This window comes from Mollisia scopiformis, assembly GCF_001500285.1.
Source record: "Mollisia scopiformis unplaced genomic scaffold LY89scaffold_18, whole genome shotgun sequence".
Classification (NCBI taxonomy): Eukaryota; Fungi; Ascomycota; class Leotiomycetes; order Helotiales; family Mollisiaceae; genus Mollisia; species Mollisia scopiformis.
In genome coordinates, this window is record NW_017263598.1 from 1,258,388 (window position 1) to 1,269,657 (window position 11,270).

The 11,270-nt window shown below is 42.8% G+C and overlaps 2 protein-coding genes across 2 annotated transcripts; one reads left to right on the forward strand and one right to left on the reverse strand.

Annotated features, from left to right (window-relative positions):
- Positions 1 to 494: 494 nt before the first annotated feature.
- Positions 495 to 2,236, forward strand: LY89DRAFT_753616 (general substrate transporter; the record flags this gene model as incomplete). The annotated part of the gene is made up of 4 exons (XM_018221282.1): positions 495 to 571; positions 622 to 1,537; positions 1,594 to 1,865; positions 1,915 to 2,236. The coding sequence occupies 4 exons, from the start codon at positions 495 to 497 to the stop codon at positions 2,234 to 2,236; spliced, it is 1,587 nt and encodes a 528-aa protein (XP_018068477.1).
- A 7,522-nt stretch (positions 2,237 to 9,758) lies between these two features.
- Positions 9,759 to 10,976, reverse strand: LY89DRAFT_721225 (uncharacterized protein; the record flags this gene model as incomplete). The annotated part of the gene is made up of 3 exons (XM_018218624.1): positions 10,579 to 10,976; positions 10,151 to 10,503; positions 9,759 to 10,076 (listed from the first exon to the last, which is right to left on the reverse strand). The coding sequence occupies exons 1-3, from the start codon at positions 10,598 to 10,600 to the stop codon at positions 9,759 to 9,761; spliced, it is 693 nt and encodes a 230-aa protein (XP_018068478.1). The 5' UTR covers positions 10,601 to 10,976.
- Positions 10,977 to 11,270: the final 294 nt, after the last annotated feature.

The following is an 11,270-nucleotide window of genomic DNA, read 5'->3' on the forward strand; positions in this document are numbered from 1 at the left end:
GGATATTCGACACGAAGCTTCCGCACCTGTCACTCCCTGATCCGACTATGCGCTCCTATCAGAAATGCTTAACATGAAACAGCTCTGCTCGAGTTCCCCATGGGACGATCGCTAACGGTTGTTAATCGTTAAGTTTCGGCAAGTATGTAAGTGTCAGCGATGATCCTTCCACTTTAACCTTGAAGATCCCCACGTTACGGAGCCGCAGTGCCGCTCCAGCGAGGCTCTTTCCTGTTCTTGGCAGAACTCAACGTCACTGCAAAAAACATATATGCGCACCAATCACGATCGAGAAGCAAAGTCATGGAGAGAATATGTGGTATGTGGATTGTTCTTTTGACTGGGGTTGCGGAGAGGAGAGAGGGGAGAGAGCGAGATGGCAAAAACTGGGAAACGTAACTTCGTATATAATGCGCCCGTGGGCCAAAGTCCTTATTGCTTTTGTTTTTCTCCTTTGCATCCATTCTTCAGTTGTGTTACATTAGTTGCCCACTATGAATGCTCTCTTTCACTTCCCGAAGATTACCAATGTCTACTTCCTCGCATCAATTGCGACGGTTGGTGGCATGCTGTCAGTCTTCCCTGTCATCATCAGCTAAACAATTTCTAATAAAAATGCAGGTTTGGTTTCGATATTTCCTCGATGTCAGCCATCATTGGGACTCAACAATACATTGACTATTTCGATAACCCGCAAGGCATCACTCAAGGAGGAATCGGTGCTGGACTGGCTGGTGGTTCTGTGATTGGAGCAATCATCGCTGGACCAGTATCCAACAAGATCGGTCGTCGAGATGCAATCTTTTTCGCCTGTATATGGTGGCTCCTTGGAACGGCCCTTCAGACTGCCTGTAATGGCATTCCTATGTTGATCTGTGGTCGCTTCATCAATGGAATTTGTGTTGGTATCACCTCTTCCCAGGTCCCTGTCTACCTTGCCGAAATCGCGAAAAAAGATGCCAGAGGTTCGATTATCGTTATTCAGCAATGGGCGATCGAGTGGGGTATCTTCATCATGTATTTCGTTGGATATGGTTGCTCGTTCATCACAGATACGCCAACGGCATCCTTCAGAACTGCTTGGGCTATTCAGTTCGTCCCAGCTATCTTCCTTATGCTCGGCATTCCTTTCCTCCCAAGATCACCTCGATGGCTGGCCAAAGTAGGACGAGAGAAGGAAGCTATCCAAATCCTTGCAGACATCCAAGCCAAAGGCAACATCAGTGATCCTCTTGTCGTCGCAGAATGGGAGGAAATCACCACCATTCTGGCGGCCGAGCGGGAAGGTCAGAAGGGATGGAGACGTTTCTTCAAGAATGGAATGTGGAGACGAACACTTGCTGGCACCTCAGTCCAAGCTTGGCAACAACTCAGTGGGGCCAACGTCATGACCTATTATGTTGTCTACATCTTTGAAATGGCAAATTTGACTGGTAACACTGGTCTTGTTTCTTCAGGAGTGCAGTACGCTATTTTCATCATCGGAACAGCTGCAACATTCTTCTTCATTGACAAGACTGGTCGTCGACCACTTTTGGTAAGTTGACTGATATCAAAATCGATAAAAAACATGACTGATGTGTCACTTCACAGATTTATGGCGCAGTTGGAATGGGGATATGCATGATGGTTGTCGGAGGTGTGCTTGGAAGTTATGGCACATATCTGCCTGATGGATTGAAAGGCAATCTGAGCGTCAGGGTCCAGGTAACAGGTTCGCCAGCATACACTGTCATCGCATTCTGCTACATCTTGGTCTTGATATACTCTCTCACGCTCGCTCCAATTGCATGGGTCTACGCTGCTGAAGTGTGGTCTTTGGAGACTCGAGCCACCGGCATGGCACTTGCATCTGTTGCAAACTGGTGAATACTCCTAACCCTTATTTCCACATATGTATTAACATGCTTTCAGGCTCTTCAATTTTGCGATCGGCCTCTTCATTCCAGCTGCTTTCCAGAACATTTCGTGGAAACTCTTCATCATCTTCGGAACTCTCTGCTTTGGTGCTGCGATCCAAGCCTTCTTCACCTACCCAGAGACAGCAGGCAAGACACTTGAAGAAATTGAGCTCATGTTCAGAAAAGGAGGACCAAAGCCATGGAAGACGAAACCTGGTGACAGTTTGTTGGATCAGAGAATTCTAGAAGTTACAGAGCATAGCACGAAGCGAGGAGGTATTACTGAGGGTATGGAGGAGGAGAGAATGGAATATGGTGAGAAGAGTGCTGTTTGAAGTTTGAAAGTCGGTCGTGAGGAGAGGACATATGGCCTTTAGGAGTCAGGACTTTTGACTAATTACTTTCCTCTGCTAAGTTACTAAGTACTACTACGGACTTACATGTTTTTGAATGTGAGTGTTCTCTATGCAAGAATTTTCGAACGGAACAGTGCGCTGCAAAGGAAAGGACGTATCAACTGGACAAGATGTGATCTTCAGTGATAGTGATTCTTTTACTGAGCTCATGTGCATCGCTTTGGAGTTATATCTTCTCAATAGTAGAAAGTCTCACAGTAATCATTCAAGAACAGCTGTGTGAGAGTCGACATTGGTGAAAGACGCTAGCCTTGTGTGAAGGGCAGGAAAAAGAATGGAGTCAACGCATGGCAATGGAATATTCAGAGCCGGGAACAAGTGCGCTGAGGTATGCTGGAAGCTCTGTGTGTTGAGAGTAGCCAATATCTGTGACGGATGGTATGCATTGAGCACAACTTCTCCCAAGTCTGTCTCATTGATGACCAAGTCCTATCAGCGTCGCGGCTTACGATCAGAAAGTCAGTCTTCTGATCTGAGCTGTTCTAAGCTAGGCGATTACTCGTCCTGTTGCACTCTAGTCCACAAAGTTGTGGATCTATCATGCCACCGCACAGGATCGGGATGATCTTCAACCATCGGCCACGGACACTGGCCCTTGACAAAATTAGCGAAAAGTACCTGATTTGCATCATAGATATCCCACGCGTCCTCCCGGTAGTGCCAACCCGTGTAATCGATACTACCTTTATTAACGTTAAAACGTATCTCGATCTGATCAAGATTCGCGTTGTCCCTTAGCTCTTCCAGCATGGCTCGACAATTATCCTTTAGCAGATGCGAACCCCATGAGGAGATCTGTTTGCCCCTCTCCTTGCGTCCTAGAAAACAACTCTTGAAAAACAACCTTCGAAGCGTAGAAGAATATTTAAAGACGAATTGTTTAAGTGGTTTGTCTGAGGTCCGGAAGTCTTCCAATCTGAGAGTGTGGAGTTTTCGCCAAGTGTTCTGGTAGAGGGCATTTTGGAAAATTTCCCAACAGGTCAAGTAGTTAACCGTCTCCCAAGCGCTTAGGCAGCTGTCCCTATCTATCTATAGAAGTGTCAAGCTTTCAAGATTCCCCATATTCCCCAGAAAGCCGGACAAGCCAGCGGTTCCAGACGCCAAGCTAGCTCGATCCGGGCCCAATGTATCCTGAACGACTCCGATGTGTATATGTTGAATTTTGCTAAGAAACTCCTGGAAGTCTATCGGAAAGTCCGTATTCTTCATGTTTTCAGCATTTGAAGCATTCGATTTTCTATTCTTATTTGCACAGGAAGATAATGCTTCGAAAGTTTGCAGCGGGATGGCTTCCAAAAGCAGTCTTTTTATCGGTGACTTGATAGCCCTGAAGGTTTTTATGATGCCGAGATACTGCGCCCAAGCTGCTTTTCTATTTTGAACATGGTACGCAAACGGGCGGTTTTCTGCCAACATTCTCGTCCAGAACTTGCAAAGTTCTGTTTCGATTTTAGGCCAAGGACACTGTTCAGAGAACACGCTTAAGGTGTCAACTTTGGGAAGCCTAGAAAATATCGTGATGAGGGTCTTCGTGTCAGGACCCAAGTCGGGACCCTCACTACGGGCGGAAGTTACGACATAAAGGTCGCACCTACTGACTATTCACTTTTTGGAGTATTGGCTATCGAAAAATACTTGAACTTTCTATGTACGCGCTGCAAAATTCTATGTACATTACAAAAATCAAAATCTAATTCTTAAATTCGCCATTCTCCCAATAATAAGAGATTCCAAACTAGCCAATCAAAGCGCTCTAAAAAAGTCGTTATCATCAGCATTTTCAACATAAATTGGCCTTCCTGTGATAGCACGGTGGGAAGCTCAGTACGTAGACGAAAAATCGATTCGGCTATCTCTTAGAATCTAAAAGTAAGGAAGGAAGAAGGGAGTGGGAGAGCCAGAGCTTATATACGCCAGAGTGAAACATGCTTACGCCCTAAGCCCGATCCGTTCTCAGGGAGAATCACGTGGAGGCTACCCAGATGCTCACGTGATCCCTGTCACAGGCGATTGGGGCAGGCGATTACTGCAGGCGATTCAGATCAGGGTGATCCAAGTGATCCGTAACAGGTGAGTATGTATTATGTAGAGTTATTGAAAATGTACATAAGATTTTGCAGCGCGTTCATAGAAAATTCAAGTATTTGGGCAAATTTTTCGATAGTTAATACTCCAAAAAGTGAATAATCAGTAGGTGCGACCTTTATGTCGTAACTTCCGCCCGTAGTTAGAATAAAATCATTGAGTGTTCGGAACTGAAGCCGATTTCGAACTTTACTATACAGAAAAATTCAAAGCTCAATATACCTCGTACCCTTACGATGCCAACGCGTGCCTATAAGGGATGTGGCGAGCAGTTATCCGAGAGCGCTCCCGAGTGCATTTGTGGAATAAAGAACCCGCACCATGCATCCCCGCCTCCATCATCTCCCTTCCCCGAACCCGAACCCGAACCCGAACCTGAACCCGCCAATGAGCCTTCACCAAGATTAAGAACAAAAGAAGAAGTGAAGGTACAACACAGTCTGGAGTAAGGAGCTTTTTTTGACCTTTTTATGTTCTAGCTATCTATGAACCAAGAGCGGGACATTGCGAGGGAAAATATATGAAGGGTCTAGGGGGTGTCTGATTATAACTTGGGGCTTGTGGTTCTAATTGGAAGAATCGGAGTGGGAATTTATTTTTTGAGAATACTTCATAATATAGTAGCCTTTTTCCAAAAGTCTTTGATCTCTTTTATGCCAGAAATTGTCTTCGTCGCTTTGACCGATCGACTGTGAATCGCATTATGCAGTTGTTCGATGAGGGGTCGTTTTCCAGCAGCAGTCTTTCGATCGCTGCTGTCATCAAGCGGGACAAGTGGCATTCCTTTATACGCCCGTGCGCCCGTCGATGGCCTGCGGCATGCGCCAAACATCGTCGACGTCCCCGCCGACTTATCCACTCTCTTCGACTACCTGACGAAGAGCGACACCGACGCGGGACAAGAAGAACTTCTGACTGCACCTGTACGAGGCGGCCGTGCACCGCGCGGATGTACGGATATACACATGGGTGGGACATCGCGAGCTGGCGAGGAAGACCATGGAGAAAAGTGTCATCACTCTACATGCCTCGCAACCACGGATTGTACTTGCCACCTTCAAATGCAACACAACAACATCCGACTTTCCAAGACGACCGCAGTGCTTGGTCCCGCCTCCGACTAGCAGGAGGTGCAACACTCCTCGAGACGCAGCTGCGAACTAGTATCAAAGGTTTGAGTTGAGCCTGTGTTCTTTCTGGGACTGACGTCCAAGTTCACAAGACTTGTCTTGTCATTGTAACTTGAATCTCGGCAAATTTGCTCTTTGTTGTAGTAATGCGAACTATGGCCCGAAAACTTTTCTTGGTTATTTTAAAAGAAGAGCTGATATGAATCACTCCACTTATTCTTTGTTCTTGTTTCCTCAACACCAACCGTACTCAGCTCGGACTCATATTTGGATTGTACCTGTAACACGGGATAATCCATTGCATCAAAAGAATTTGAATTATTTCTCTCCAAAAGTTTCAAACTGCATGAAGTCTCGAATTGCTTTCTTCTCTACTTTCTGCTTTGTGCAGAACAAAGGCCGAAAAATACAACAGGTTTAAGTTAGAAACTGTTTTCGTACAATAGATATTGATGTTGCATGCAAGCCTCAATAGAGTTAAAAGTCCTTCGTGTCTGCTGATTTTTCATCTCGTAATATTAAGTCTGTAAGCTCTATCTACTACACTTACACCGATTCTACCCCCTTTACAGCTATGGATCGCATGTCAAGTTTTTTGAGGCCAGAACGACAGAGACAAACAAATCCTCCCCCAGAAGGAGTAGAGGACGCAACAAAGATATGTTGGTTCTGTCAACACACCCCTCCTCCAAGCCGGCTCGAGTGCACCCGATGCAAGTTATGCTTCTTGCCTACGAAGAGAACGGATGGTAAAGACACAGTGTGGTATGTTGGTTATTTCAACAACTTACAAACGCCTGAAGAGAGAAAGATAGTATCAGATACAGTTGCCAAGGAACTTGTTAGTTCTACGAGAAATGTGGCGGTTTGTTGCGAGCACAGGAATTCCGGGCTATGGATTATTTTCCGACAATTGGATGTCGAACGGAAATTTTCTATCAAGCATGCAGGTCTGACCCATGACCAGGCATTTACGGATTGGAACGAAGTGAAAAATCTTAGCGGGGACATCCAGGAGATAGTGAAGCTCTTGGTTTGCAATAGCAATCAAAAATGTGAGTTCTGATCTCAATGATTTTGTCAACTCGAGACTAATTGACGTGGCAGTACCCGGATGGTATCCAAAATAAATTTTCCCAATTGCCTCTTCCCTAGTCGCTGCATTTGGTATTGTTGATTGTTTGGTATGCCACTATGTTTGGAAGTTTGCGAATAAGGGATCGGAGAGTTGGCGGTGTCCTAGCAGCAGGGTTCTGAGGGAAGAGACGATTGATTTGTACTAGCTTGTAGGAGAGTGCTATCAAATACAGAAGTTGTAACCTGAATTGAGAGCATAAGGAACTAGAGACAATCTTTTTAGGTCAAAAGAACTCTATAGTGATCAAACACTCTCTCACTCTCGCTTGATACTAATAACTAACTTGGTAACGTAAGCTCTTTCCTTTTTGAGTTATTTCCGATTGGCATGGGTATAGTGTAGAGGCTTTTACTGAATGCATTGATTGAGCCTCAGTAAAGATGGAAAATAGCAACGAGGTAAATTCCCCTTAAGACATTGAGGAACAAATAATATAACTTGCAACTAAAATACATTTAAACTCAAATTTAAATTCAAAAAACTCCTTCCTCCATCTCATCTTAGTGGGTCCCGTTCATGACCATCGGCTCATACAATACTCCTCTCATATAATTTCCCCATCTGTGTATTGCTTTGTTAGAGAATTAGGTTGGCCTTCACTCTGAACAAGATTGTTCCACATTTTGTCAAATTCAATTATATAATTAGGATAAGTTTTAGTCACATCGTAGGTTACTTCTCGCGAAAGTTTCAGCGCAAAAGCATCGTCTGAACGATACCAAGTGCAAAATGGCGCACACTTGGAAAAAGGCCGTCCATGCCAGTAATTTCGGTCATTCGGGGAATGTTTGAAAAGTTGCTCCCCTTGCGCCTGAAATGCTGACATAAGTTCGCCCATTTCGTCCTCAATCTTGGAAAACGCCGTGATATTCTCGCTTGACATCAAGAGTTCCAATTTTCCAAGAAAAAGGCCAGTGCGACGACCATAATACCATTCAACCCCTGAAACTGTCAGCAAGATACTTAACGTTATTTTGTTGCTACGTACACTACGGGTAATAGCCAGCAAATTCTTAATCAATAATAGCCGATATTTTGTAGATTCTAAGTATTTCTTCAAAGACGAAAATATTTTGCCCATGTAAATCGCCATAAATGAAGACATATTCTTCATTTGATAATCCGCCTTCTTTTAGGAGAACAGTTTTAACTTTAGCAATTTTTTCATTAACTTCTCTTATCCAACTCTCTGGAAATCGACCTTTTGGTCGGTTATCCCACGAATTATATTTCATACGAAATAGGGTTTTCCGCCATGCCGGAACGAGCTTTTCTAACTATTCTATTGTATTAAAAAGAACATCCTAGCAAGGTCTATGATTACATCTGAAAATGAAATCGCGAAATGGTTCTCCATCTATTGTTTAGACCCGTGGAGCAGTAAGTTTACGCCATTTATGTATATAGTTTGCCAAATCTTTCGCAAAAATGTCCTTTTGTTTTGGGGTGAGTTGGTGTTCGATATTTGTATATTCGATTTTTTTTGCACGAGACATAACAGTAAGCGCATATTTGTCCTCTTTTTCTCCAAATCTATGCATTTCCACGAGAGACATTTTTGGGAAATTGCTATGGACCAACTGTTGCGCTTTATAATCGTTTGCACAACCATTCCAGTCGTTATTAATTTCGTCTCTAACAAACCACTTTGGGCCAGCTTCCCATAAGCCAGCTTCTCCCTTTAGGTGACGGACTTTGAGCCGGGATGTGTACCCCCATGGTGAGATCTGGTGTCGACTATTCTATCCACAATTATGGCAGAGTTCCTCAAAGCGGCGGTTATCAAAGTGGGAATAGATCAGACTTTCGTCGTTGTCGAACCAATCTTGTGAAACAACTAGATGTTTATCATAGAACTGAACAAGATCATTTCCATCGACTCCAGGATGATCTAAATAACAAGTTAGAACTAGGTGTGGCCAGGATAACATATATATACTGTACTAACATGTGCCGTCCCATTCCATCTTCTCCTTAAGTGCGTGTTCATAGTCTTTCTCTCTTCTAGCCGTCTCTTTGGCTCTTTCTTCTTTCACAAATGCTGTGTCAGAGATAGCCCATTCACAATCAGACTCTCCTTCATCTTCAACTTCTTTATTATTAAAACCGGTCTCGTGTTCGGCATTTTTGATGGTCGAGTTGATCGTTGTAATGAATTCTTTTTTACCCTCATAATCCGTACCTGGCGCACTTTCAGAGGGGCTGTTACCTGTGTTAGCGATCTCGTTGGACATGGTGCTTACGGCGCAAGTCTTCGATTGATCGCTATAATTTCCTGAGCTAGGTCTTAGTGCTTGTAAGTGTTAAAATTACTAGAGTAGAATATTGTAGAATAGTAATTTATTTAATTAAGTTAAAAAAAGACTTGAAATCTCTGCTCTTTATATAGACGATATTTTTCTAAATTACATGTGTCACGGTTCTGGAGTCACGTGCTCGCTAAGTACTCACGTGACCGCTCACCTGTATATATGCTCTGCCTTCCGGCGCTTCTTTCCTTCCTTTCCTCTTTACCTTTAGATTCTAAGAGATAGCCTAATCGATTCCTCGTCTACGTACTTGAGTCCAACCGTGCTGTCACAACATGTTTGCATTTAAATATATATAATATAAAGAAATAATAAAGAGTTTAATAATTCTTTATTAATATTTAATTTAATATAATAAAGATTTTACGAAAATAAATTAAATCTTTATTTTCTCTTTATTAATATATAAATAAAAAATCTTCATAATTTTTATATATAATATAAAATTTTTTTTTTTAAAAAAATAAAGAATATAATAATATTTCTTTATTAATAATAAAGAAAATATTAAAAATATTTATTATTTCTAATAATAAATAAATAATTAAAATTTTAAGAAAATTAAACTAAATATTAATACGCGAAAAATAAAAAAACGTATAAAAAACTTTATTATAAATTAAATTAAAGAAATTGAAAAAAAAATTTTTAAAGACAAAAATACGCATTTAGTAATTTCTTTATTAATTAAATGAAAACGAATTATTTCTTATATAAAGCTCTTTTTGTCACAATCACGGGACTAGTGGACCACAAGCTCAGTAAGCGAAGCAGTTCGATTAGCAAGAGACTTTCTTCCTTGTTTTCGCGGCCTGCTCCATGGATTTCTTACACGTGTCACACTGTTCTCCTTCAACATTCTCGTTTCCAAGAGGTTGAATAAGCATTGCTGATGCAGAAGTAGACTTGCCGAGTTTATACTTGACATATGCATTCGGGAAATCCGGGTTGTTTTCCTTCCATAAATGGGGCTCCCGCTTTTGTGAGAAGGTAGATTGGTGGCTCAAAATGTATTCCACCTCTCGTCGAATGAAGCCGCATTGTGAATCCAGCATTCGAAAGACTTGATCGAGCAGTTCAGTATAAGGAAGTGGACGCTGGAGCAATGTGTTAAGCAATGTGTTAAGCATATAAGTATAAGTGTGAAGGTGGCGAAGAAGAGGAAAATTACCTCAGTTTGATGACCCCATGAGCCGGTATAGGGAACGATTGGGTGGTTAGCCATCACCTCCATCACCTCCTCCGCCTCCTCCGCCTCCACTACCACCTTGACCATGAACGATCGGGTGGCTACCGGGAGCTGTGTCGACATCAGCACAAGATGCGAAGTCAAGTAAGAATGAAAGGTAAAGTATACGACCATAAGAAACATTAGAGAGAGAGAGAGAGAGATATCCATAAAGCGGGGTAGAAGCAACACGATTAGCCTAGAAACGCAACGAGGAAACGCAACAAGGAAATGCAACGAGAAAAGACAACAAGAAAAGAAAAAGGCATTCTTGTAAGAGGATAGAAGCAGTGGATCTAGGAAGGTTTGTTAGTTAATATTGTGCTGCATGATCCCACGCGGTGCATTAGCACCACACAGAATTTGCTTACCTAATATCTCAACCATCTCCATTCTCCCACCTTCCTACTCGACCGTATCCTCTTTAATGTAGAGTGTCATGCTCAACTTGACTCTTCTATCCTGTGGGTACTGCGTTTGACGTTCCAATTCTGATATGGCTCTCCTGAATTGTTTCCCAATAGAAACTTGCTCCCTTCTTCCGCCCTCGTCGTACTGGATTCTGGAGTTGTGGAGATCCAAGTCGAGCTCTATATCCTTTAATAACTGGCTGAACTTGGACCAGCTCAGGTGGTTGCATCGAATGTTGTGATGTTCTAAACACTGGGTACTATCTTCGAGTATTGCTGAAATGGCAACCTCAACCCAGCTGCATCCTCCATTCTCTCCCTCCAGACAAATCAGAATATTCTTATTACATAGCGGTTGGGTTGCTGGCCTCGGCTGAAAATGTGGATCGGTTAAAGAAATTTTAAAGTTTTATTGTCACGGTTCTGGAGTCACGTGCCAGCTAAGGAATACTCACGTGACCGCTCGCCTGTATATATACCCTGCCTTTCGGCGCTTCCTTCCTTTCTTTCCTCTTTACCTTTAGATTCTAAGAGATAGCCGAATCGATACTTCGTCTACGTACTAAGCTTCCAACCGTGCTGTCACATTATCTAAAGGTCTAACAACCCCCTACCAGCCTGGGAAGGCATAATAAAGAATATCCGACCAGAGA